General features: G+C 52.1%; 1 protein-coding gene and 1 long non-coding RNA gene across 2 annotated transcripts in view; one reads left to right on the top strand and one right to left on the bottom strand.

The window, feature by feature from the left end:
* Ankh (ANKH inorganic pyrophosphate transport regulator) overlaps positions 1-22655 on the top strand; it is a gene marked incomplete at its 5' end in the record, with an annotated part of 138084 nt that extends 115429 nt beyond the window's left edge. The window contains 4 exon segments of the mRNA XM_005386126.2: positions 15882-16011; positions 18471-18594; positions 19104-19203; positions 20223-22655. Coding sequence (XP_005386183.1) covers positions 15882-16011; positions 18471-18594; positions 19104-19203; positions 20223-20336 — 468 coding nt within the window. The 3' untranslated portion in view covers positions 20337-22655.
* Positions 11710-15875, bottom strand: LOC106148675. The gene is made up of 2 exons (XR_001234318.1): positions 14039-15875; positions 11710-12675 (listed from the first exon to the last, which is right to left on the bottom strand). It is a non-coding gene; the product is annotated as an uncharacterized LOC106148675 (long non-coding RNA).
* Positions 22656-27331: the final 4676 nt, after the last annotated feature.

The raw sequence follows: 27331 nt of genomic DNA, 5'->3' as shown, positions 1-27331 counted from the left end.
ACTAAATTGCTCAGGTGAGACTTGTACTTGCGATCCTCCTGCCTCAGCCTTGCTCAGGGCTGGGACTGCAGGCGTGCAGCGCTGTGCCTGGCTGAGAGGTGGTTTATTTTGGCTCTCTGCTCTGGAGGCCTAAGGTCAGGGACCCGTATCTGGTGGTGGCTTTCCGGCTGGCAGAGTCCCAAGTGCTGCAGGGCTTCACGTGGCCCGAGACAGGGAGTGTGCGTGCCTGTGGCCGATCAGCCCGAGGGCTCCACCCTGTGACCCTGCTTCACCCTCCTCACCCTAAACTGACCCAGGGGCGCCGCACTTCCTGGTGCAAGAGCAGCTGTATCAGCCCAAAGAGAGGTCAGCCCAGCCCTCGCCCTTATCCACCGCCGTGGCCGGGCTCTGCAGGGCCCAGCTGACTGCCCCCAGGAACAGCGCCTTAGGACTCCGGCTGTTTGCAAAATGTCTCATTAGCTCAGTGAAATACAAAATTCAGGCACATGGTGGGCACTGCAGTGTGCAGGAAGCGGACAGCAGCTCCGCCAGGGCTCTGCCTGGACCCTGAGGCAGTTCAGGGCAATGCCCAGCAGGGCTGGGCTCCCAGCACGGTGTGCACTGCGCTGTCCAGGGCCTGAAATACCTGATTGGTGTATGGTTTACTTGGGGGTGGAGAGCCCAGCAAACCCAGGGGAAACTTTCTCCAGCCATTGTTCTCTAAATTATCTCAAAAACTACTACATAGCCCAGTTACTTCTAGTGGACTGAGAAAGGAACAGAGTGAAACCCTGATTAGAATGCCGAGTGCCATTGTGTGCGGTCACTGAAGTGAGCCACCATTTGATCAGGGAACAAAGGAAACGATCAGAAGCACTTTGGTTGCCAAAGGGGCCAGTGGGGGCGGGGCAGTCCCCACACTGGCCCGCGGCACTTAAAACCAGCCTGGGAAGCAAAGTCACTTTCAGCTCTGGGATGGGCTTATGGGCTCAACTCCAAAGGAATTCTCCGTCTCTCTTTCTCTGTCTGTCTATCTCTCCTTTGCTCCTTCTCTCTCTCTTTCTCTGTCTCTCTCACACTGAATTACATTCTCAGCATCCCCTTATGAGACAGGGTCTTGCTAGGTTGCCTAGACTAGCCTCAAACATGGAAATCCTCCTGCCTCTGCTTCCTGAAGAGTTGGGATTGCAGGCTTGTGCCACCGTGCTCCCTCTTTTTCTCTTAAAGGGTCCACTGCTGCAAGGCCCACCTGTTCAGGCCCAGTAAACAGGGGTCTTTTGGTCCCTTCTGAGTCCAGTTCCCACCCAGAAGAACCAATGTGCTGCTGAGCAACAGCACCTAAGGGACAGAACAGGGTCTGGAAAGCCTGCCGGCCAGGAGTCAGGAACACTGGTTACAGCGACCTGCCTGAGATTCTCCCTAGAGCATGCTCCCAGGCCTGCTTGTGCTGGAAGGATGAATTGGCGGCTCTCAAAGGATGCCCTGAGGCCCAGGGTGTACTCACCGGGGGACACCTCTGATGGGCACAGCCCTGAAGGAGGCAGTTCGATGCCAGGCTGCTGGGACCCTGCTGTGTGTGCAGACTTGAAGTCAGGAGAGCCGGGCTGGAGGGGTGGGGGTGAGCTCGAGCTGGAGTTGGGGGCCACATGGTGCGGTGCCTGTGGACACAGGCTCGGCTCTCAGCCAAGTGACTTTGGAATGTCCCTTCAGAGTATAAACCTCAGTCTCCCCAGTGCCCCATGGAGATGATGACTCGCCCACTTTATAAAGACATTTTACAGGGGCGAGAGCTCAGTGGAGCCCCCGGCATGAGCGGGAAGCAGGGACTGTGGTGCAGCGAGGTCCTGGCTCCGGCCCGTGGGATCTGGCTTGGGGAAGAGGTCGCTATGTGTCAGCAAATGGTTGTTGGGATATGTGATGCCAACGAGGAGTGTAATGATTAAAAGCCCTTCTATCACAAGGGGTGATCAAAGTATACGGTGAATTTTAAAATTAAATTTATCCCAGCAGAGACACGTTGCCATTTCTCCCCCGAAGAATACTCAAACACTCCCACTCCTTTGAACACGCTTACCCCTTGCTTGTCGGCCGTGTGTCTTTTAGTGTGATTCTTTCCTTTTTTAATTCAAACCTCCGCCCTTGTAGGCACAAGCCTTCTGTGGACAGGCCTCCCTCGGACATGGGAGACAGTATGGGACATTTTTTCCCTGTGGCCTGGAGAAGCTTTTCAGTGGGCCTCTCCCCAAATGCCAGTTACCCCCACGCTGCAGCGCAGACAGAGAGGAGAGACCAGGGTCAGTCTCCTGCCTAGACAGCAGAGAGGACTGCGGGCAGCAACCAAATTGTTAAAACCCCAGGAAGGACGGGTTTTGAGTGGCACAGAGACCTAATGTGTTTGCGTTTTGGAGTCCTTGGACTAGAAGGAGCACCGTGTGTGTGTTGGACACCTGTGGGGCACTGCCCGGTCACCACAGCCACATAAACAGTCCCTGTGTCCTCTGTCCCCCACTGGCACAGCTCTTGGCCTCCCAGTGTCTCTGTCAGCCTGAGCCTCCACGCCTCACCAGCTGCAGATGTGGGCATTGCAGAAGGTCTAAGGCCCAGGCCATGGAGCAGCACGCTTCCAAGGGGGGTGGGCGGTGCCAGGGAGTCTCCATGCATGGTCCTGTTGTTGCCCAGAGACAGAACGTGCACACTCATGATCACTCACTGAGCAGATCTGGGGCCCTGCCCTGGGCCTGGCCCTGGCCCTACCATGGCGAAGCGGCTCCGTCTCTGCTGAACTTGGTCCTGTAACAGGGGAGGGAGCCGGTGCCTGTATGAGCACATACGCTGGTGCAGGATAATGTGGCGTCCATTCCTTCAAGTTGCGCTCACAAGTTAGTGTAAACTTGGTGCTTTAAAAAGAGAGAACTTTCCGTGTCGTGGTGCTGGAGCCCGGAAACCCAAATTGGGCTCCCTAGGCTGAAACTGCGGGGTTCAGGGTGCGCTCACTTCGGAGGGCTGGGGGAAACGGGAGCCTTGCCTCCTCCTCGGTCATCCTCCAGACGCTCCATTTGCGTCACTCGGGTCTAGGCCTCCGTCATCGCACAGCCACCTCCTGAGTGTGTCCTGCATGCAATGTGTGTGATGCGTCAGATCTCCCCTGGCCTCTTTCTTACAAGGACGTGTGTGAAGGCGTAGGGCCCACCCATGTAATCTCGGCTCAAGCCCCTCTGTGGAACCACATGTGGCACCAGGAGAAGCATACTTCCTAGCTGCAGGTACCAGGGCGTGAAGGTCTCTGAGTGACCCTTATGCGGCCTCATGCAGGTACTAACCAGGGCTTAGAAGGAAGACACGGTCGTCCCTGCTTCTCCCCAGACTCACCCTCTTCAGGTCGGGTTACCTGAGCTCGATCACAGTACAAACATATGAAATGGAGAGTTCCAGAAACAAGCAGTGCATCCATGTAAATTGTGTACTGTTCCAAGGAACTGAATGAAATCTCACACCAGCTACTCTGTCCCGCCCAGCGCTCAAATCCTCCCTGTCCTGCTTATCCACACTGTGCGCGCCACACCCCGTTCGTCACCTGCAGCTGATTAGCAGCCACCTTTGGAGCCATCTCAGTCTTCTGTTTGTCACAGTTTGGGAGTGCTTTCGTACAGGTGCTCTTTACACGGAGGCCGGGTCACGGTGCCCGCGACACTCGCCTCGTGTCTCATCACGCAGGCATCATATCACCGCGTGCCGCAGGAAGTACAGTGACATGTTTTGAGAGGCCATGTTGATTTTATTTGTGTGGTGTTGTAACTGTTCTGTTTTATGATTATTTACTGCTGTTAACCTCCACCCGTGCCTGATGCATAAATTAGACTCACAGTATGTGTGCGCAGACCGTGTAGGGCTCAGAGTAAACGCAGGGCCAGGTGTCCACTGGGATCTTGGGACATTTCCTGGAGGATACGGCGGCTACTATAAAAAGAGCGGGTGATAGAGGTGACACTTGGTTCAGGAGGTCAGGGAGGCCCCTCTGCAGGGACCATGGCAACGTCAGCAGAATGCACGGGGCCCACTGCCCTGCAGCCTTGAGCCCCCGAGTGTGACCTCCACCTGCTGCGGACACAGGGTTGGTCCGGGTCAAGCACAGGTGACTAGCTGCTTCCACTGCAGAAGTGCTGCCTGCGGATGGGGCAGGGTGTTCCGCAGCAGAGAGCCCTGGCGGAGAGGACCGCCTCCTCAGCTCCTCTGTCTAGAAGGTCGGTCTTACTTTTTTCTTTCTCTCTTTCTTTCTTCTTTGTTTATGTGTATGTGTGGTACTGGGGATCAAACCCAGGACCTTCACACTGAGCTACGTACTGCCCCAGTTTTTTTTGGCGGGGGGAGGCGGGGTGTCACTAAGGTGTCCGGGCTTGGCTGGAACTTGCACTCCCCTGCCTCAGCCTTGTGCCATCATGCCCCACTTCCTCCTCCTCCTCCCTCCCCTCCCTCTCGCCCCTCCTCTTCTTTCCCCTCACCCCTGCCTTTCCTCCTCCTCTCCCTCTCCTCCTCTGTAATCCATTGTATCTCCCCTGAGAACCTGGAACGCAAACTCCTGCTCAAGCCTGACTTGGCTGAGCGGCGCAGGCTGCAGCTGTCCGGTTGTGACATAATTATCACGAGCACAGCGGAAGGCTCCGTTCACTGTTTAGCCGCAGAGCACAGTTCCCAGGACAAACAGGGACGTCCATCATCTGTGGAAGTCGGCCTGCCTGGAAGCCGTCCTTGGAACTTCCGCCAAGCCTGCGGCTCCCGGTGTCCCCTGGCTCTGTAGTGAACCACCTGCACCCCACGCATTCAAAGTGGTCACTTGGAAGATGCTTTGCACCTCCTCCATCTTGGTCTTGAGACCCCTTCTTAACCACGTTTCCTCCCCATTTCGGGCTTTAGGGCCTCTGTCTTAGTTGGTCTTGGGCTACAGTAACAGAATAGCAGAGCCTGGGATGTTTATAATGGACCGAGGTTTTCTGTCCCGGTTGTGGAGGCTGAGGAGTCCGTGGAGGGAGGGCCCAGCATCTGGGATGGGGTCCTTTTTACTGTCACCCCCTGGTGAAGGGCAAGGAGGGGGGAAAAGGGGGCCCAAAGTCTGCTCTTACAAGGAGCCCCCATGAAGGGCATCCATCGGCTCTGGAGGAAGAGCCCACAACCCAAATGCCTCTTCAGGGCCCCACCTCTTCATGGCGCTAAGAGTGACCGTGAAACTACCACTTGTGAGTCTGGGGGGCAGCCTTCACGCCAGAGCACCTGCTCTGTGGAGGAGGAATTTGAAGCCCTTTCCTTTTCTTTCTTCGAGCACATTTTGAAAGCGCTTCTCTTGGACCCGCTCAGCAGGCCCAGGCTTTCCCTCCCCAGCCCCAGCCTTTCAGGGTCTCTTGGTGGCGCCCGACTTTCCCAGGGCGCCCCATCCCAGGCATGCTCAGTGCTCACCTTGCCAAGGCCCCCCAGGAAACAGAGATGCAACCCCTGTGCCCGCACCCTACAGGTCCCCAGTGCCCCCCACCTCGACTGCTGCTCCTGGGGGACACGACGGCCTTTTGCTCCCCCATGGAGGCCCGCTGCCCCCCCGCCAGTGCCCACGGTGCTTTCCACTGCAGGGGCCTCCGTGCCCTTTCTGGGTGGACAGGTTCCCCACCCCCGATCCGTCAGGAGAGCAGGGGCCTTGGGAGCCTCGCTGTCACCTGGCCTGCCTGCTGGGGACAGGAGGCAGAGAGGGCAAGGGGACAGGTTCCGCTGGGGTGCTGCACACCCATCCACTCTGGGCCACAGTCCCGCCAGAGCCCGTGTCCTCCTCCCTGGCCTCTTCTCCGGTGTGCGGATCCTCAGGCGCCACTGGGTCCTCCTCACCCTGTATCCACGGGTGACGGCCTCTGCCTGTGATCCTGAATTCCTTTCCACAGTGCCCTGGCTCCAGATTCAGAGAGATTGGCTCAGCCTCTCTCACGGCAGCAGCTTTCCCCGCCCTGTCAGAGTTAGTCCAGTGAGGCTGCCGCCAGGTAGGGTCCAAGGAGCGCCCTGAAGGAGAAATGGGGGCCTCACGTGGCTGCATGGAGTCGGTTCGGGACTCAACACAGAGAATTTGAGGGAGAGAGGCAGGGAGAGGCACAGGCAGATTTATTCAGCAGAGTTAGAGAGTGAGGGAGAATAGGAAAAGGCCTCAGGGGCCTGCGCTGACAGCCTGGCCCATGACGACAGAAGGGAGCAGCTGGTGGCTGCTCTGGTGGGCTGGGGTCTGCTCAGTCATTTTTTCAGTCCTGTTTCCTGTGGCTTGCAGAGCAGTTCAGTTCCTGCGAGCTGAATGTCCTTGCTTGTGCAGGGCAGGCTCATCCTGTCATTGTGGGGAAGTCACTTGCGCGCAGGGTGGGGAAATCGTGCCCGATGTTCTGTGAGGCTCTGCTTTTTCCAGAACCTGAGGTGATTACAGGTTTGGGAGACTTCGAGGTATCTCTCCAGGAACTGGACAGGGTAAAAGCCGGCAATTGGACCTGCCTGCGAATCCTGAAAATGACTTTACCCTTGGCGTCCTCAGGCTTGAAGGAGGGTGAGACCTGCGAGGCTCCTTTGGGGCTAGCAAGCCTGTGTTACAGACGCTCCCTGAGTGACTAACACGCCTGTGTGCGGAGCTGAGCAGGGACCCGGCCCAGGATTTATGTAACAATGGAGACGAGAAGGAAGAAGGGTCACCGCATCCTCCTGCTTCCAGCTACCCCTGGGCATCTGCAGGCCCAGCTCCTGGGCCTCTGTCACCAGGTTGTTCTCCATCTCATAAGCTTCCCAGGGTCAGCCTGGCCGGGAGGGTAGGTCAGAGCTGCCGGAGAGGAGCAGCGACCCCAGAGGCTGTGGAAGTCCCCTCCTGCGCTCTTTCTGGGGAAACCCAGGCTTGGAGTCGCGCCTCAGCTGCTGCACAGCCGACTGCCTCTGCTTCCTGCCTCCCTGCCCAGAAGAGGCCCGTGGAGCCCAGGTTGCACCCGGGAGTACGCCCCACAAAGCTGCAGAGGAAGCGTTTGGTCAGCAGAACAAGTCCTAGTGTCAGAGGTTCAGGCCTCAGAGATGCGCCAGGAGTTGCGGAAAGCACCAGAGAAGGGGTGGTCAGTCTCCCTGTGACCCGCCAGGGCGCATTCTGTAAGGTGCAGACACCCTCACTGCTCACACTGCCCGCAGTGGGCAGGTCCTCGGGCGCGCCCTTCCAACGCCCTAACCAGGACTCCGGCTCTGCGCCGCCACAGCCTGCCACCGCCTCCGCAAGGCCCCAAGGTCAGGACGCAGCCACTATTTACAGTGCTGTAATCCCCCAGGCAGGGCCTGGCTGCCACCTGCTCCTAGGGGATCTGCGTAAGTCTCTAAGTCCCTGCTGATAGATACAGGGAGAAAAGCAGCGAAGGAAAACACGCTGCCTAGCAGTCGGGCCTGCCTCTCCTGTCCTCGGTTTCCTCAGGTGGAGGCTCTTGTCATAATCCAAAGGCCTTGCCACCTCGCAGGTCCGATGGACCGCTCAGCTCCCGTCCTTAGCTGCTACCCACATCTAAAGGTGGGACTCCCGCTCTGGTCTCACCAGGAACACCCTGGTTACTGTTGCACCCTGTCCTCTGGACAAAGCTGCGTCTCGTAGAGCACGTTAATTCTGAGTCTTCAGACGGTGTGCTAGAAAGGGCAAAATCCAAGCTGATGGAGTGAAACCCAGAGCCTTGGTCAGAGGTCTCTAGCTGGGTTCCCAAGAATGACCAGGATCATCTTCCTCCAGACTTGGCCTCAGGCGCGGCTGTCACTCAGCCACCCGGGCATCCAGGGGCCTGTCCCTGCCCTGGTGCCACGCTGGCCTTTGTCTCCAACAAAGGCGGCCTGTGTGAGCCTTTGTTTCGGCTGGGCGCCCCGCCCCCGCGCCCTGAGGTGGAGACTGCTGCTGCTTTGTTCCCATTATCCAGAGAGGAAAATGACTCTGTTGTGCAAGGGGGGTGGAAAAAAGGACCAAGGTAAATGTACAGAGTTCACAACTTCCTCAAACCAGGGCACTGTTCGATGGGCAGGAACATTCCAGAGCCCTAGGACATCCCAGAAACAGGGAGAGGTTTCTGAGTCTCCGGGGCCTGGGTTGAAGTTTCCGCCCCACCCTTTGCCAACAAGTGATTTGGGACAAGTCCTTGTGGGGTCAGTGTTCTCCTCATAGAGGAGCAAAGAACAAGGCCCCTACCCCAGGACTTTTTGAGGGTTCGATGAAAAAACATACGGAAAGCTCTTGGCCTGTGATAAGTAACGGGCAGAGTTTCTTCGGAGCAGCCGCCCCGCGTCATTCACACTTCTCTCTGGAGGTATCTGAAATCAGCATTTTGTCCGCCATTTGCTTTTTAAATCAGCGTGCCTTGGAGATTTGAGGGTTGATTGGTTTCCTTGGTGGCTGGGAGAGCTCAGGAGACATTCAGATCATTAAGACTGGCCCTTAAAGCCCTACCCAAACCCTCAGTAAAATGCCAGTGCAGATCCATGTGGATATTTTAAAAACAATTACCAAAGAGTGAGCAGGTTGTATTGTTTTGATTTTAAAAAAAAATTAAGTCGTGGTAAATGCCACAACCTAAGATTTGCCAGCTTAACCATTTCTGGCCGTGTAGTTGAATACGTTCTTGTGGTCACAGGGCCGTCACCACCATGTATCACACAACTATTCATCCTGCAAACTGAACTTACTCCCAATGCCCTCTGCGGCTTGGTGCATGGCGCCCCCTGCTGTTGATGAGGTGTGTTGTTCCCTCCACCTCGCCCTTGTGCCTTGCTAAGAATTGTGGGTGGTCTCAGATCTGAAAGACACTGATTGTGTACCGGAAGGGTATGTATTTGACAGTCTCATTAAACCTAAACCATGGGAGGGCCAATTTAGTTCTCTCATTCTTTAAAAACAAGATTACAGAAGTACATCAAAAATGCTCGTTTTTTGTTTTTTGTTGTTTTTTTTTACCGTGACAGCTGGTGGTGACATTGACTCTTGGAATTCGCCTAGATAGATGACAATAATATAGTTGATTATCAACAAGCCGGGTGGAGAATATTGGGTTCCACATAACTACTGTGTCGCATGCTTTTCTGAGCTCCATGGTGGAGGAGGCCAAGCTCTGCTTCTGTCTGGAACAGGCGGGGTTGACTAGTAAAGCTCCCCTCGGCCTGCCCTTACGTCAGTCCCCACCCCACCCACTGTCCGTCACTGTGTGACCTTCGTCCTTCTGCAAAAGTTTCCCCACCTGCCCCTTTCCCATCCTCTCGCCCGCTGCTCCTCAGGGCTTGTACAAGGTCGCCCTTCAAAGGAGTCAGCAGTCCTCGGGAGCAGCAGCCAGTGGACAGACGTCCCTTCCTGTGCCAACCACGCCAGGATTGCTGGGCTCCTTGGGCACTTTCCCACACCATGTCCACATTGCTATTTCCACCAAAGCTGGGCTCACCCTGATGCTCCGTCCTGACGTGCCGCACGGTCCCCTTGGGAGGTGGTGACCTGCCCTGAAGTGTTGGTCTCAGGAAGGACCTCTGGCTGCCTGTGAGAACAGGCAAGGACAAGTCGGGTTCTCTGGAAGCAGCCTCGCCTCCTGCCCCAGCCGTGGCACTTGGCCAGCTCCTCTTCCATCCGCACGCTTCTCCCTCAGCACTGCTGCGTCCTTACTGTCCGTTCTTCCAAATCAGACCACCAGCCCGAGCCCGGGCAGGCTCACACCTGGATTATTATCAGAGTCGTCCCTGACAGGCCTGCCTGCCTCCGCCCACACAGCACCAAGGGAGGCTGTCACGGTGTGCATCTGATCCCGACTCCTCCACCCACACCTCTATGGCTGCCATCTCTCTCCAAGTGAAAGCAGAGGCATGACGTGAACTGCAGCACCCTTCGAGGGACACACGCACACACGTGCGCACAGAAGCAGCCAGCAAGATGGGATGCAGACAGTCAAGGGCCGAGCAGTGTTCCTGAGCCTACATCAGCTCTCTGAGAAGCCCCCAGGATAGGAGTGTGCTACCTGACGGCGAGCTGCCCTGTCTGGGGCCCTGCACCCCAAGTGTATCGTAACAGTGTGGCTTCGTGTGGAGTGATTGGCACCTGTTGGGGTGGGAGCTGTCCCCGACCCTGACACAGGACACCTCACATCGCTGCCACGTGCACATATGCAGGCCAGCTTTCCTGTGAGCACAGGTCCAGGAATTGCTTTATTTAAAACTGGTTTTCTGATTTTTGGGGGTTCTTTTTGAGACAAGGTCTCGCTGTGTAATTCATGCGGGCCTCAAACTCACTATGGAGCCCAGGCTGGCCTTGAACTCACAGCTATCTCCTTCCTCATGTCCTGAGTGCTGGGATTATAGGAGTGCGCCACCCCACCCAGCTTCTCCTGATTTTTTCTTTTTACATCAGTATTCTTTGTGGAAAAATACTAAGAGGAAGATGAAATCAATCCCAGCTCACTGACTACGGATGATTCCGCTGTTAACGTTTTACTGCAGGCCTGTGAAACCTCTTACAGGAATAATAGCAGACCCGGACGGGTCACGGGCAATGTGTGGGCCCAGGGAGAAGCTTCTGTGCCTGGGACGACTTTCTCGATCAGGGTAGCGGGGTGTTGATTGGCTTTATACAGTCAGCTCCTTTTCTCAGCGAGGACAGGTCCAGGCAGGGGGCAGACTGGCTCTGCTGAGGACGGCTGGGGGTGACATCCCTGAGGCAGAGATGAAGGCAGTGAGGCCCCGCGTGCTGGAGAAACTTGAGCCCAGCAAACTACCAAGAAACAGTAGGTTTGGAATCCAACCCAGGCCATCGGGCTGCAGAGCCACGCTCCAAACCAGCTCCTTGTGTTCTGCATTTTAGGGTTCACCACTGATTTCCCCAGTGGTGGATTATGAGCCTGAGTAAAACTCCAAATGAAAATGATGTCTGGGGCTTTTAATTCAGATCAGCTGGGTGGATTTTACTTTTGCTTACTGCAGAGGACAAGGACTCTCATTTAATGCCAAACCCTGATTAATCAGGATAATGAAGAAAGCCTTGTGAGTCCCTCGGAGGTGTGGTCCGTCCACTCCTGGAGATGAAGCCACAGCAGAGCACTGCTCAGCGCTCCTGTGGGACGGAGTTCTCCAGGGACACGCAGAAATGTCTGCACCACTGCAGTTCCCCAGGTTCAGATGCTGATGGCAGCGCTGGCTTCTTTGAATCCCAGTCCGGTGCTCTGGACGCAAGTCCTCCTGTTGATTTTGACATTGACCACCTGGCCTAGGTAATGATGTCTGGCGGGTTTCTTGTCTGCTTTCTGCATCTTCCCATACTGTGCTTTTTAGAAGGATGTTACCGAAGTCAGCACACACTTAAGGAGTGCAAGGCATGGGCCATCCACGGGGTGGGGGGGGCAATGAAATCCTTAGAATTCTGGGCATATCTGTCCCCCCTCCTCCATTTGTTTGTTTATATCAGTATGGACTTGTGTGTGTTCATTTCATACTTTTATTTCTAATTCAGTACTTCGTTATTGTTGTGTTGCTGAAACTGTTACAGCTTTGGCCACTGGGAGCCCTTTCTCTGTCCCCTTGGCATGTCCCATGGTTTTATCTTGAGCACTTCTTTTGGTTCTGGCACTACAGATACTCCAGGCTGATCATCTTGAATATTCCCAAGCCTGGTTCTAGAATGAGTCATTGATTGGAAAATAAATAGAAAACCAAGATCTGGGCATGGGGTGGGTCATTCTGTTTTGAAGGCTGCTTCCTCATGAGATGATTTGGACAACAAACTGCAGCAGAAACCCCAACCCCGCAGCCGCTTAGAGGAACGAGTCCTGTTCGTTGCCAGTGGTTTATTATGTTTGCATTCTGGTTTGGAAAAGTCAGTGTCACTGGACTCTGCAAATATTTGAAGAACACAGCATGTCATGGTCAACTGGGAGGGCATGTTCTGAGCAAGACCACTCTGGGTAAACTCAGAAAAATGACACTTTTCCTGAAATGTTCCTAGTCAGGTTAACTTCTGAAGCATCTTGTTTTCTGAAGGAGACTGGTTAACTTAGGTCTGATTATCACGCCAGGACTCAGCACTTTGTTTGCTCAGAGAAAGCTGTGCTGCAGGTGGGTGTCATGGCCTTTGGCAGTGCCATACCACCTACCTGGGAGTTGCATGCAGTCGTTTCTAGATGGTGCAAGATGTATGGCCTCGGTGAAGGAAGTGCTGGCCGATGACATAGCACTTTCCTACCCAAAGCATGGCAGAGACTTCAGGGGGAGGGAGAAAGGCAGCTGTGATAAACACAGCATTCCTTCCGTGTAGCTACCAGTGTACACTGCAAGCCCCGGGCCCATGACAGCGTTCAGCTCCCACACCCTTAGAAGACCCAAAATAGACCTCAGTGGAGTGGCTGAAAACTCTGAAGAGGCACCTCTGTGGTGCGAGACTTGATAGGGGATCTTCCCGGGATGTCCGACCCAGGAAACACCAGATAGAAAACTGATTTAGTAGTGTATGGCACACCCTGGAACTTTAGGAATGGGACGTTGAGCTGCTGTCCAGAAAGTTCCCATGAGAGCTGTCACACCTTAACATCTTGGTGTACTGCAGTCACCTGCGCCGGTGAGTGGACATTGATGCAAGTGTTTTAAGTGAGCGGGCACATGCACTACCATTGTGTCCTCCTGTTAGACTTGTTCCTCCAAAGGACAGCTGATCCTTTCCTGTAAGGCAGTAAGAAGCCCCCAGGGGAACATTATCCGTGTGCCGAAGCCAGAGGGAAGAATTACCTGGCTTGTTTCCCGCAGAAGCACGAGCACACTATCCTTCTTTCTGATGTGCAATTACACTTTCCTTTCTCCTTGGTTTGTTCTAACTTAAAAGTCACTTTACGATGATTTTGCAAAGCCCAAAGAGACGGCAACATGTGTTTGAGGCATTATCTCGCATTCACATTACCACTGGCTGCAAAATAAAGCATGCTAATGATTCTCCTGGAAGCCGAAGTTCTGAGCAGAGTATGAGTGCATCTCCCATCCTAACCATCAGGGTAAGAGGGAGTAGCCACCTCTGAGTGCCTAACGCACAGACTCCTTGCAGACATGGGAAATATTTGGGGCCTAATGTAAAGCAAAGATGGAAGGAGGGATGCATCTGTTTGTTGGGGTGGGATACAGATGGGGGAATAAATCACATCCCAACACCATCCTTGGGGTTGTTTTGGAGTTATAGGAAAATGCCACCATGCTTGGGCTGCAGCTGTGAGCGGTGTCTCCCTGTCTTAAGGCAGGCAGGTTTACAGTGGGAAAACATGACGAGCCCCTCAGCCAGGGCACTCGAGTAATAAAGCCCCCGAGCTCCAAGTTGCTAAATCTAAGGGAGTGTTTTTCCCTTCCCGTCAAAATGGGGTGTGAGTGCTGGCAGCCCGCAATAGGATTAAGTAATAGCACATCTGCCATTTTTTAAAAACTAGTGGGATATACTTCCCAGATGCTGAAAATTCATAGGAAAAAATTCTCTTGCATTTATAAGGTGAAACACATTTATAATAGATCCTCCAAGGTATTTTTAAGAATGGTTCAACATGACATAGTAAATAGTACCAGCCTGATTCCGTGAAACTTAATTTAGCCCAAACATAAAAGATGTTATATCTAAAATTTCAGTGTTCTGCTTTCACACTACTATAATTCACTTTATAATGTATTCAGTCTTATTTTAGAGAAGAACTACTCACATTTTAGGAAAAAAAGATAAATATTTGGTGGAGCTGGCAGATTTATAACATTATCTTCCGAAGGTGTATCTTTCCATTCTTTAAATCTACAAGCAGTCTTAGAAGCTGGTTCTGTAAGGAGGGGTACCAGTAGCCATGCCCCTTCTGCCTCTGACCATGTACCCTTTCGGCTCCCAGGGGCATCCCACAACTCTTTTGGTAGCTTGTCACTATGCTAAACTGGGATAACATGGTAAATCCTCTTGATAGATTATGGTATCTGCGGTTCTCTTCCTTGATTAAACATCTCTAGTTTTTCCTGGATTTAACAATGGCCTTGTCATTTTTTTTTTAGCTTTCTGTGTACTTACCAGTAAGTGATTCCCGCTTGCCTTCTTTGCATAAACGCCTCACCATCACACAGAAACATTCATTGTCCTATCTGTTCTGCCCTGTCGAAGAAGCGTCCCTGGGTGCCTTGTGACTTCTCTGGCGTGGACCCCTGACCTGTTACTGTCACAGCCTTCCTCAGATCGTCCTTTGCCTTGACCCCAGTTTCCCTTTGCTTTTCTCTTGTGTTCAATCCTGTGACCTGTTCAGCCAAGCAGACCCCAGTAGCTTCCCGAAAAGGATGCGTGGAAGGTAAATTTTTTGAGGTCTTGAGAAGTAAGGTGTCTTCCTATACCCGGATTGACAGTGTGGTGTAGAGATCTAGGAGAGAAGTCATTTTCCCTCCAAACCAGTGCTGCCTGTCTCCCTGCTGTCGGCGCTGCTGAGCAGCCTACAGCTGGGAGCTGCTTTGGGTCTTCCCTGTCCCGGGTCTGGCTGAGAGTGAGCCTTGAGGGGTCTTTTCCCAAGCACTGTGCTCTCTCTTCCTGGAACTCCTATTATCCGGATGTTGGACCTCTGTCGGTTTTGCATTTGTTTGCTTGTTTTTTAATCTATCCTTCTTTCCCTTCTGCTTCTCATGCCTTTATCCTCGGCTCTGTCTTTGTGGCAGCCTTCCCTCACTTCATCTCCCTGTCACTCGGTAGATTTTTCACTTTTGCTTTCCTCTTCTTAATCCCCAGCCCTTCTTTGTTCTGTGACTCTCATCTTTTCAAACGTTTCCATTCTGTTGCCTGGACCTCTTCATATTAGAGGCCTTCACCAAGGTCCAGCGGCCCTTGGGTGTGCACTCATTTTTATCAGTGGAGCTCTCCCTGCCTCTTGGGATCCATCACCTGGGTAGGCCTCACTGATGGCCGACTTCCATCTTAGGGAGCCTCAAATTTTTCAGAACGTTTAGTCTTCCGTCTTTGTCTGGTCAGATTCCTCTGAAACTGCTCACTCTGGATCTCCTGCCTGGGGACTCAGCTGGTTTTCTGTGTTCTGGGTGCTAAGGAGAAAGAGCAGGGGAAAGGGAGAGATAGGAGGGAGGTCAGGTGGTGGTGGCAGCAGGTATCACCCGTCCTGTAGTCCTTATTTTCTACGTAATAACTCCATCCTCAACCATGTCAGCACCCCCGTTTTGCTTACCCAGAGACAAAATTTCCATGTCTTGCTGAGTCTGGGGAGACACTGCCCATCAGCCCCCGGCTGCTGGGCCCCCACCTCCCAGAACCTCCTGGTCTGTGGGGAAGAAAGTGGGGAGGGCAGAGAACTCTGCTCCCCTCCCCTTGGTTCAAAATTCCACTTCCTTGAGTCTGTTCAGTCCATTTTCCACTTCCTTCTGCTTTTCAGAGTTCCAGAGCTGTGCTTTCATCTCTTTCCCTTACTCCCTAATTAGACCTAGAAAGTTCACGAGTATTTCCTTGCATTACGTGTTGCATACCATCCAAGGGCTAGAGGCTTTCAGGCCTCTACTGTTGTAAGGCTGAGATTCCATGAACAAGTGTGTCCGCCCAGAATGAACCGGGCTTTGCAGCCCGCTGGGTAGGCACTGACGGAGCACACTGCTCTCCGTCCTCGGCCAGGTTACCCACTGAGATACAACCCACAGCAGATGTGCCACATCTGCTACACCACAGGATCCCTTGGGGACAGGTGGAGCGCATGGACTGGCGCCCCTGTTGGCAGGTGAGAACAAGCCAGGGACATGCAGCTGAGGCCCAGGTGTGCCAGCCACCTGATCAGGCAGGTGTGCCATCTTCTGGAACGCCTCAGTGCACATCACCCCTGACTCTCGGTTTGCTCTTGCTTTTCCTCACAACTCTGCTCGATGTTGCCCTCCAGCTCTGCTTTGTGATGTTCTGGACCCCCAATGTCTCCGAGAAGATTTTGATAGACATCATTGGAGTGGACTTTGCCTTTGCTGAGCTCTGCGTCATTCCTCTGCGTATCTTCTCCTTCTTCCCGGTTCCAGGTAAGGAACAAAGGCATTCCCATCTACCCTCCTGCCCAGCCACGTCTTGTTGGAAATGTCAAATCACTGCAACACGTCACCAACAAAAATATAATATTCCACAGTAGATTAGAAGGATGTGAAGACATTAGCTACCAGGTTAAAAGTTCAATGAATAAATCAAAGAGGAATACTGTTCCAAACAGTAAAAAGACAGGGGACCCAGAAAAAAGCACGAGGAGTTTTGGAGGGAATGGTAATTCCATCATTTGTCTTCACTGTGGCGATGAATACACAAAATTATGCGTGACTTGCAGTTATTCGAACTATATATTCCAAATGCCAGTTTTACAGGGTGACAGGTTAAAAAAGAAAAAGGAAATGGACAGGGCAGACTTCCGAACCCTGGAGCTGTATGGAAAAAGAAAACCACGCTTGGGGAAAAGAAGAGTCCGGGGGCAGAGTGGAGGCCAGGTAGCACAGACGCAAAAAGGAAAATTCCCACAGCAGAAACATAAGCCAAGGCGGACGTTGCCAAGATGAGTCAGTCATATGTGGTGTACTACACAAGAATAGGGTTGTTCGAGGTTAAATGACACAACCAAGCAGTGCAGTGGTTTATGGCTATTCAACCATTGCAATAGCAAATGTCTAGCAGAGATACAGTATCTTTGTAATATATATATTACACACACACACACACACACACACACACGTAGGGATGCCTCATTTCAGGAACACTTTTGTTTGCAGATAACTTAGTTCACAAAAAAACATGCTTGGTAAAATTGTTTTGTTTCCAAATGATATCAGGTGACACAAACAACCACAGCCATCTTCCCCACAAATACAAGTGTGATCTTCTCCAAAATTGTGGAATAAATAAGTTCATGAACTGAGGCATCACTGTATATGCAGCAAGGGCTTCAGTATCTAGATTGAGTTCCTAGGAGTAATTCACCACGCTGGTACCAGGGGTTGATGTGGAAAGCAGAACGGGGTGTGAATAGGCATGATTAAAAACACCTCCACACTGTATTTCTTTTTGCACTGTTTAAATTCTGCACCTAGTGCGTGTTACCTAGTCAAAAATAAATTGCCAGTTCTGAGGGTGTAAGCTCACATGCTTAATATGCTTAATCCCTAGCATGAAAGAAAGAAAAATTGTCAAAAATAATCCACGGAAATCGGTGGTGGCAAACCTACAGCACATGTGCCGCAGTGGGCTGATTGTATTATTGAAAGCTCTAAAATGTTCGCCACCACTGACAAATCATTAAACCTAGAGGCTAGGTTCTACAAAGCCTCAGTTGGTTAAGATATGAGCTCCAGAAATCATCAGGCCAGGGCTGATGGCACACCTGCCAAACCGTGCTGTCCCCAAGTGAGGCAACAGTCAGTCCCCACTTTTAGGCACTGAGCCGTTCTGGAGGCCAGGACTGGTAGGTGTTACCTTCTAAGCTGTGACAGGAACAGCAGGGTGGCATCCGGCCTTTGTCAGGTAGATCCTGGATGAGCCAAGCTTTGGAAAGTGAACGCCACCTAAGGAGTCCACACTAGAATGAGACATGTGTGGTTCACTTCCCATAGTCGTGACCCAGTGAAGGGCCAGATCTCAAACAGACCCTGCTGGGCCAGGCTGTCTCTGGGTGTGCAACTCACCTGCGGCCTCCTCTGGCTCCATCTCTGCCTGTGAGATGAGGACCTTTCAGACAGCTGTCAGGCCCCATCTGACAGGGTTTGGGTTGGGCCACCAGATTAGATGTGCCTTCGATCCTTAGTGTCTCCCCTGGCCAAATTTAAGTGAAGGTGTCTGTGCCTAAGAGAAGGTGAGCCTCATTAATACAACACTTTTACCCCTGGGGACAGTGGGACACACTGAGGACTGCACGAGGACAGCAGGGCTGGGGGTGCAGCTCTGTACCCAAGACAGGAGGTTCTGCCTTCCAGCCACTGGGAGCAGTTGTTACCCAGGAACAAGGAGGACTGCTGTGAGGGTCCCGCACCACGGCGGGCAAGTGGTGGATGTCCGAGCTTGGAACAACCAGGGCAGCGGAGGAGGACAGGATGGACCTGATGGGAAGTGGGGACAACTGCAGCGCCCTTCTTTACCCCCAGCCCTCGTCTCCTGGCCTCACTTGGCCGGTGGGAGGGAGACGGCTTCTGGCCTTTCCCCAGGTTTCCTCCTAGAGGCAGACTGCCAGAGCCGGGTGGTGGGGCTGGTGATGGGGCAGGGCCATCGTGGGAGCGGCAGGCCATCAGAAGATGACAGTGGCTGGGGAACAAGGCCCCTACCTGCATCGGCCATCTAGATGCTAGGCCTATGGGCGGTGGGAACCAGGGTGGGAACCGCAGGCCGACCCCAGCCAGACTCAGAGCAGGGCGGCACCCCTGCAGCAAGGTCGGCTTCCAGCTGTGGGAAGGTGGGAGTCTCGGGGCAGCAGCCGGGCACAGCTAATGAGCCCTCCACTGTCTCCCAGTCACTGTCAGGGCCCATCTCACCGGGTGGCTGATGACCCTGAAGAAGACCTTTGTCCTGGCGCCCAGCTCCGTGCTGCGGATCATCGTGCTCATCACCAGCCTCGTGGTCCTGCCCTACCTGGGGTATGTCGCCAGGGGCTTGGGGCTGGGGGTCCTTCTGCCACCAAGTACCCTGTCCAGAGGGCTAAACTCTGCCGCTTCAGCTGAAAGCCCCAGGCGTAATAGAGCCAGGCACTGGGAAGCATGTTTGCATGCTGCCACCTCCCCAGGTGAAGCCCACGGGGCACGACAGGCACCTTGTGGGCCGGGAGCCCAGGTGGGGAGGAGCTAGCCTGGAAGGGAGGTGGCGTCCCCGCCCTCTGAGAGCTCCCAGGCTCCCGTGAGGGGACAAGGCTGGTCAGCAGGGCGGAGCTGATGCTGGGCACAAGGAGCCCATGTTGGTGGTGGGAAGGAGACGGCTCAGCTCTGGTTCTAGGTCCCCCCACCCCCGAGGGTGGGCCTTAGGATCAGCCCTTCCCAAACACATCTCCATCTGCACCTTCCTGGGCCTCAGCAATGGGTTTTGGTGTCAGCTGCTATGCCTTGATGTGCTTTAACAGATGTTTAAACCACCTGCACCTTCTCATCCCCAGGGTACACGGAGCCACCCTGGGCGTGGGCTCCCTGCTCGCAGGCTTCGTGGGAGAGTCCACCATGGTCGCCATCGCAGCATGCTATGTCTACCGGAAACAGGTGAGGGCTGCTAACAGCTGCCAAGTCCCGCCCGGGTGTCTGCAGCCCCGAGCCCGTGTCCACACCTGTGTGGTGGCGGCCATGGTGGGCCCTGCACCTTCATCCCATCCTCCCAGGGTCTGCCCTGCCCACCGCAGCTCCAGGGCCAGCTCTGTGTGAGAAGCCCTCGGGGCCAGCCTCACCTCAGCCTTAGTCAGATTTAGTAACACAATGAGGATGTCACGCTTGTCATTATATACAGAGTCCACCAAAAAAGTAAACACGTCAGGAAAAGAAAAGCTTGTAAATATCTTCATATTACATTTATGGAGACATGATGAGATGAACACAAGTTGCCCTTGGTCTCTACAGCTACAAGAAGCGCCCAGAGGGGCGGCTGTGAGCTTCCAGGCATTTACTAGTATGAGCTGCTGAGGAGTGCATGCAAGTTTTGGGTGGACTCTGTACATAATCATTCCTTGTGCCGCCCTCTGTCATGTTTCTCACAGGAGATAACTACAAGGATCGATGTCTGTCATCCTACATCCCAGTGTTACCTACAAATAGTTAAAAATGTAGAAAGTAGTAGTATTAACCATGTTAGAAAAGCCTGAATGGGGGGATTTCACTTGCAGTGAGCCCCAGAGAACTGACGACAGACCAGGGGGACATATTCTAGATTCAAAGCTCAGGGCTTCGGGGAGGAGGACAGCAGTTCGCAGGTGACCGTGGGGCGGGAGTGGATGGCAGTCTGCACTTGAAAGGGCTGCGGGGGACAGTGTCTGAGACGGTTCCAGGGCACACAGGCAGGCGGGTGAGATGTGTCCCCAGGTGCCTAGGACTGTGCGAGGCACACGAACAAGCAAAGCGACCAGAATGTGCTGGACCAAGATGCAGCCTACTGAAGGCACCCCAGCCGTAAATGAGATCTAGTCCGCAGCTCAGCGACCCACCCGCTCCCCGGTGGCTTCTCCCTGTCACAACTGCACTGTGAAGTGTCCCTGGGCACAGCCCCCACTGACGAGTCTGCTTTGATCTAGAAAAAGAAGATGGAGAATGAGTCCGCCACAGAGGGAGAAGACTCCGCAATGACGGACATGCCTCCCGCTGAGGAGGTGACAGACGTCGTGGAAATGAGAGAGGAGCGAGAATGAAGCACGGGACACCGAGGGGCACTGCAGGGACCGCTGGACGACACTTCGCATCATCTCCTCCCTCTCCCACTGTGTTCCCCCCCCTCCCCCCCCCTCCCCTCCCAACGAGAGGCCTTGATTTAAAGGTTTCGTGTAAATCCTCTAGCATACTGGGTATGCTCACACTGATGTGGGGACCTAAGCAAGGGTCTTTACTGTCGCTTTGTAAACACAAAACCATTGACTTTGTGCCCCTGCTTCATAAAAACCCGAAAGACATAGCTGCCTCATAGTCGAAGGCTCTACTCCTCCCCGAACAATCTCCACTTGGAACCAAAGGACTGCAGCTGCGCCACCGCCTGGCAGGCCTCTCTGCCCAGCCGGCCACAGACTCTGTCCCTTTGTCTGTTTTGAATCAGCAGGTAAAAGCACGGCCCCCCTGACTTGCTTCTAGGCACCATGGATGCACAGGGATGTGCCCCGGCAGCCACTGCAGTTCCCCTCCACCGCGGACTCGTCAACTGTCTGCCACACGCAGAAGGTGGCCACGTCCTGCAGCTGGAGTCGCCTTTCATACCGAACAACAGACCCGTGACCACGCCAGGCTGATGTATGGAAATAATCTCCTGTAGGAAGCTGTATGATGCCCCCAGAGTAGCAGACGGGCAGGTCAAGAAGAGCAGCACCTCACTTCGTGTGTTCCAGTTTGAGCGAGCTGTCACACCCCACCGTGTATATACATGAGCTAATTTTTCGAAGTTGTCCCACAGGCGCACCTCCAAATGCCAGCATCCCTCCGTGCCAGCATCCCTCCGCATGACTTTCCCCGAAGGCTTGCTTTTCACGCACCTTTCCTGAAGGTGGCGCTAGAGCGAGTTAAACGGCGCGTTCTAACTTTCCACTTAGTTTTACCGTGAACTGAAGCTTTAAGTCATAATCTAGCATTCTAATGCCAGATTGCTCTCTCCTAACCTTTGAAGTAGATGTATTACCTGGTTCTGCCGTTCCTAGTCACGACTGTGCGGTACAGGTAATTCAGAGTGTACTACGGTACTTCTCACGCACACACACCATAAAGCAAGACATTTTATAAACAATTATCAAAGTCACTATGTGATATTCCCTGAAATAATGCATTGGAAGTCCATTTAGTGCAGTATATTTTTCTAAGTTTTTGAAAGCGGGTTTTTTCCTTTAAAAAATTATGGACACAAGTCACTAAATTCTTGATTTAGTCAAAATAACGAGACTGAAAGAACCTAAACAAAAAAAAATATTTTAAAGATATAAATATATGCTGTATATGTTATGTAATTTATTTTAGGCTATAATACATTTCCTATTTTCGCATTTTCAATAAAATGTCTCTAATACAATATGGTGATTGCCTGCGTGCTAGCATACCTATAGTAGAATTGTATCAGTGGCCATTATATCGTATTTGTGGCAGTTTTGTTTTTTTTTTTACAAAGTCCCTCATTTGTACCTGAATGTAAGGGTTGGTAAATGACAAGAGAACTATTTTCCAGGATGGGTAACTGGAAATAAATGGGTTCACTGGTGTAGACAAAAGTGGGTATGAGGATAAGCCAGAAGAGCAAAGGAGATAAAGAAAAAGGCCTTGCGTGTCTGTTGTCTTCATTGCTATGTAAACATCCTGTTTCTCAGAGAAACAAGACTGTAAGGGCAGAAAGTTGGCTGTGGACATCACAGGGTTTCATTCACATCTCTGGATACCCAGTGCCCCTCAGATGTGCCTACAACTTGGACAAGTCCCTACAAGCTTCCTCCAAGGGGCTTCTCCATTTATATACGAGTGCTGAACATTAAGATGTGTAGCTGCTCTGGGGTGGTTCAGGGGCAGAGCTGAAAAGATGATTAAAAAAAAAAAAATCTAATTGTATTGGCTTTTTTAAAGTACCTGACTAGAAAATTAAACAGCAGTATTTTTTAACATGTGTGACTTTCATGCTTCTGGGGTCAGAACTTAAAGATCAAATTGAAAAAGCAAATCCTTCACAGCAGCCCAGGAAAGATCAGCCAGTGCCTCTTCGCTATGCAATTAGAAGGTATAATTATCACAGTGATAAAGATGAATGTGCCATCACATTGTGTGAAGTTTCTGTGAGCCAGGAAGCAGGGCAGTGGTCCTTCCCCTGGGCTGCGGCCAGACCCAACAAGTAGCTGAACTAAGGCAGAACTCCGCGAGGGCATCTTCTGTTCTTACCAAGAACTCCATCATCAGACACGGTGGGACAGAGGGGTCTCCCCACTTTTCAGAATCATTAGAAACAATCTTTCAACTTTGCCAAACCAATAAATGTTCCCGTGACACGTTTATTTTTGAGCCGTTTTTTTCAGCCGACATATATTTAGACGGGCACCGTGCCTGCGAGAGTCTCACTTCAAGGACCATGCGAAGACTGCTGTAACTTTCTCAAGGTTAAACAGCTACTTGTAGACAAATGCAATCCAAAATTATAAGGGCATAAAGCAGTTTTTCAGCTAAATGCTGAGAAGTGTGTTTGGGCAACTCAGAGCAGACTTCCTAGGAGGATTTTCTCAGCAATCCAAGGTCAGGGCGGCCTTTGGTGGCGGCACCGTTTTCTGAGCCCACTGCCCTTGGTCCTGCAGTAGGCCTGTCTTGTGCCCAAGGCACTCCTGTCCTGTGGGTTTGGGCTTTAGTGTCAGCAGGTGGTCTGGCTTCAACGTGTCTGTGGAAGGCTTCACAAGTTGGAACACTTCATACTGACTTACGGTAGATCAGACAAGCCCACGGAAAACTGAGGTGCGATACTTAAGGGCAGTTTTCCCAGTAACTAAGCTTGGGAGGTGCCAGGGGTCAGAGCCCCAAGGAAGGGGACCCATGGAGCCCAGGAATCCGGTCTCCAGACTGCCGGGATACCTCACAGCCCTTTCTAAATTTAGCAGGGTTGAGAAAACCATGGCACCTCCTAACAATGGGAAGAGTTATTCAACTACGCCTTTAGAAGTACAAAAGTGTCGCAGCTCCTTTCCCTCCCCACTGTTCCTTATTTGGGGATCTTCTAAAGGGAAGAGGGAGAGGAACTATTTCTGTACCGCTGGTTTCTAGAAACACACCCCCTTAGACTCAGTACCTCTGACATTTTTCCCCTTCAAACTGCAGCGGAAGAATGTGCGTGTGTTGCAAAATAGAAAGTATCTGTAATATTGTCATGGAATTACATTACCTTGAAGAATGTTTTCCTGTTTTTAGAAAGCTCCCTACGTTAGTAAATCTCTAGCAGACCAGTGCCCAGAACATCATGTGCCTGTCTGTACGCATTGGCCATAGTTCTGGCTCTGTAGTGAGGGTGAAGTCTTCATCCATCAAACCAGGGCACAGTCCGGGAGAGGGGGCCTTCCTGTTCGAAGTTCTGCACCCACCTCTGCTTACAATGAGCACTGCAGCACAGGCTGTGAGAGGACCGGGACAGACTCTGACTTCGCGACGGAGACATCCGCCGCACACCTTCCCACGGCTGCCTACACAGGGCTTTTATCAAAAGCACTTGAACCGTAGGAAAGCATGTTTTTGAGCAATGCGTTTGGTAAACATTGGAGATACTTCTCTGTGTGGTTATTTTGAATCTCTATTTCTGTCATTTGAAACGGCAAAACATCAGGTGACTCATCAGCTGATCTAACCACACATGAAACAGGATGTAGAGAAAATCCAAAGAAAATTGTAAGAAAAGGCCCTCTGGCCTGCCCTTTCAGAGATCTAAAAATACCACAGAAATGTTCAACAGGAGAGCAATTATTGTGGGATCAAAATAACCCTCATTCCACTCGGAAGTCAGAAAAGGTAGCAAATTATATATTTACTTTTTTATCTCAAAAGGAAAAAATAACAAAGAGATGAAGTGACCGTATTCTAAATTATTTTTCTCCACAAGAGGGGAGGTTAGGGCTAGATTTTACACCGCTGTGCTAGGAAAAGCACCTAAATCAAAGGAAAAAAATTCTCTTCCAAATCCAAGTGATTCCAGGGCAATTATTAATCAATACCTTTGGAAATATTTCACTTCATTGATAATTTTTTGCTGCTTCATTTGCAATCAACTTGGGTTCTTAAAGACTGCTTAAGACATACAAATGTTTATCAGTGGCTACTGGCTATACATAGATTCAGCAAATGTTTCTCCTATAGTATTTCAAGTTAGGCTACATAATTTCAAGTGCACTTTAAAGACATTCCTTTCTACATTACGTACATTTAAGCAAAAGCACACAAGAACACAGAACTCTTTCCTTGGAGAAATGTAAGGGCTTTCTTTAGGTTACATAAAGGGACAGAGGAGCTCAAAATGGTGGTACCATTCTCTGTACACCTTTATGGTAATTCAGTGACGTGGAGACGAGCTCTTCCTGTAGGAGTTAAAGGCAGATGTTCTCAATTGGAAGCCAAGGTGCCTTTGGAGGTAGGAAGCATTAGGCCGGGTGGACTCCGGGTCTCTGCGGGGTGGAGCTCTGAACAGCAGGGGCCCCGGGGTGGTGACACAGCTCCTGAAGGTGACTCCTCACCACACTCTCACAAAGCAGGTGCAGGGTACACATCACCACCAGTCACCGAGAGACCCACAGCACCGGCCACGTCACCACAGGCAGGCCCATTAGCCCAAGGCTGCCACACCCACAAGGCTTGTGGCGGCGAGTCCCTCGCTCCTTGGATTCAACGACATACGCTGGTTTGCTTAATGAAGGCTAGCTCTCCAAAACTGGCACGACCAGTGGGCTGAGGGGCCACAGGGAGATTCCGTGCAGCGCCAGCAAGCCCACACCTGCACGCTGCGGGAGCACTTGCTTCCGAGCCCTCGTGCGCCGCCTCATCCCCGCGGCTCTCTGGCCTCACCTGCTCATCTGTCCGCTGCTACGACTCCTTCCCGGCCTAACATTCTCTTACAGTGTAGTTTAGAACACAGCACAGGATTCAACAGCAGAAAAATAAAACTACCTCATCTTCATCTCGAGCTGAGTATTAGCAGCACTCCAGCATTGCCTCTCTGTTAACCAAAGTAAGTCTCCTAGGAGTCATTCCTCCACATGTCCTGTGTGTCAGCTGACAGGCTTCCAGTTTCACATCAGAACTGTGGGTTTAGTTGAAATTGTTGAAATCAGTCACATTAAATATTTTGTGTAGCTTTTGATTGGAATTGACTGCAGAGGTCATTATAAAATATATACTGCATTTAAATAAGTGCGGATTATGTATTTAATAGATGTAAGTGTCTGCATTGTTAAGAGCATTTATATAATGCCTTTCTTTTGTTTTGGCTTTTCTTTTTCTGGATTTGCACCATACACTGTCAAATAGGTTTCATGTTCTAATTTTCGTGTAAGTAAAGCTTAAACAGTTGCGTATCATTAAGGTTGCTTACAGTTTCCTGATTTTCTTATTCTAACGATGAGTCTGATTACTCACCACAGTTACTTGAGTTCCTAAAATCTGGCCCTCAGCCTCGGTGGCGAAACCTCTAAGCACTGGGGTATTTCTCCTAATTCCTTGTCATATTTAAATACGTCTATTGAAGTTATTCTTACTTCCCACAACTTCAGTAATACTGCAAGTACTTCTGCGAGCCCACTCCGACTTCTCCGCCCGGTTCTAACACGGGGCTCCCAGAGCGAGACCCGCGCTGGCCAAGTGGAGAACAGCGGAGCCCGAACCTCCTCCCGCCACAGGGGGGCGTCCTGTTCCTGCCGGTCTTTGTCATGAAAACATTACTCTTTTAAAAATCTCACTTTAACCTCATAGACGGCGTTTTTTGTTTTTGCAAACTCCTCATAAAATGCTGTCTCGTGTTTTTATTGTTCCTATAACCCGTAAGCCACTGGCCTGCTAGAGATACGCGTTTCCCCTCCACTGCTCCATTGCACTCTTGAGGTAAGGGCCCGGCTCTCTGTCCCACCTCCGCCAAAGTGTTTCTGAAGCCCTGAGGGCCCCTCTGCCTCCCCTCGCACTCGGGCCACGTGTCTCCACCCTGGGCTACAGGGCAGGGCTTGTCAGGTCCTGGTGGCACTGAAGACAGCGTGGTGCCACCTGGCCCCGGCCGCGCTGTGTCCACAGAGCGCTGTGCTACCTTGAGGTGTAAGTGTGCTCCCGCCCCTGCGTCTGAGGCACGTGTCTAAGGCATCACGTTCGTCACCTCCTCCAGCTGCCAGCAGCAGCCCACCAGCCACATCACTGTGCCTCCAGGAGTCTGGCACTTCTGTCCCTTCCTGCGTCCTTACAGTCTTAGCTCAGGAGGGGCCCTCTCTGAGCTCATAAAGGCAACAGCGCTTCGAGGGAAGGATTCCCCATGGCCCCAGTCTTCTGCCCTTCTCAATGCTCCTGCCCTACAAAACTGCTCTTCTGTGACATACGATACAAAAACCAAAGGTAGTTAGAAAATACGGCTGACGGGCAAAGGACACGAACAGATGGCTTCCACACTGTGACCTGTAAATGGCAGAGAGGAAAATGTGCTCGCTTTCACTCAAGACAAGACGTGGAAACCAAACCTCCAACTATCAGCTCAGCCAAAATCAGAAAGCTGAATAAAGCCCAGCGGTGGCCAGGGCCCAAGGAACTGGCCCACATCCTCTCCAGCGGAACTGTAAGTCAGCGGGGCTGCCTGGGGGACAAGGCAGCAAGACGTCTCAAGTATATATCCACCTAGGGAATGAGATTAGTGTGACAGACCCAAGAACAGGGTTTTAGTAATTTGCCTGAGCTAGGCTCAAACCTGCAATCCTCCCTCCTCAGTCTCCCAGAGTGCTGGCATCACAGGTATGTACCACCGTGCCTGGCTGTTGTTTGTATCATAGAGGTCCTTTCACTGCCCGTACCAACCGAGCACTGCTTTCTGAGGGCTGCCGTGCCCCTAGCCAGTGGGTGCTTTGGAAGCCAGGCACCATTTTGCTACGGACTCCCGGACTGAGTAGTTCCTTGACTAAGCAGAAGACAGACCGCTGCTGGCTCCTTCATTCGCCATTCGCAAGACCCCTTTGCA

The sequence above is a fragment of the Chinchilla lanigera genome, unplaced genomic scaffold, assembly GCF_000276665.1.
Source record: "Chinchilla lanigera isolate Chin_1 unplaced genomic scaffold, ChiLan1.0 scaffold00025, whole genome shotgun sequence".
Taxonomy (NCBI): Eukaryota; Metazoa; Chordata; class Mammalia; order Rodentia; family Chinchillidae; genus Chinchilla; species Chinchilla lanigera.
The sequence above is the reverse complement of the archived record's forward strand: the minus strand, read 5'-3'. Positions and strand labels throughout refer to the sequence as shown.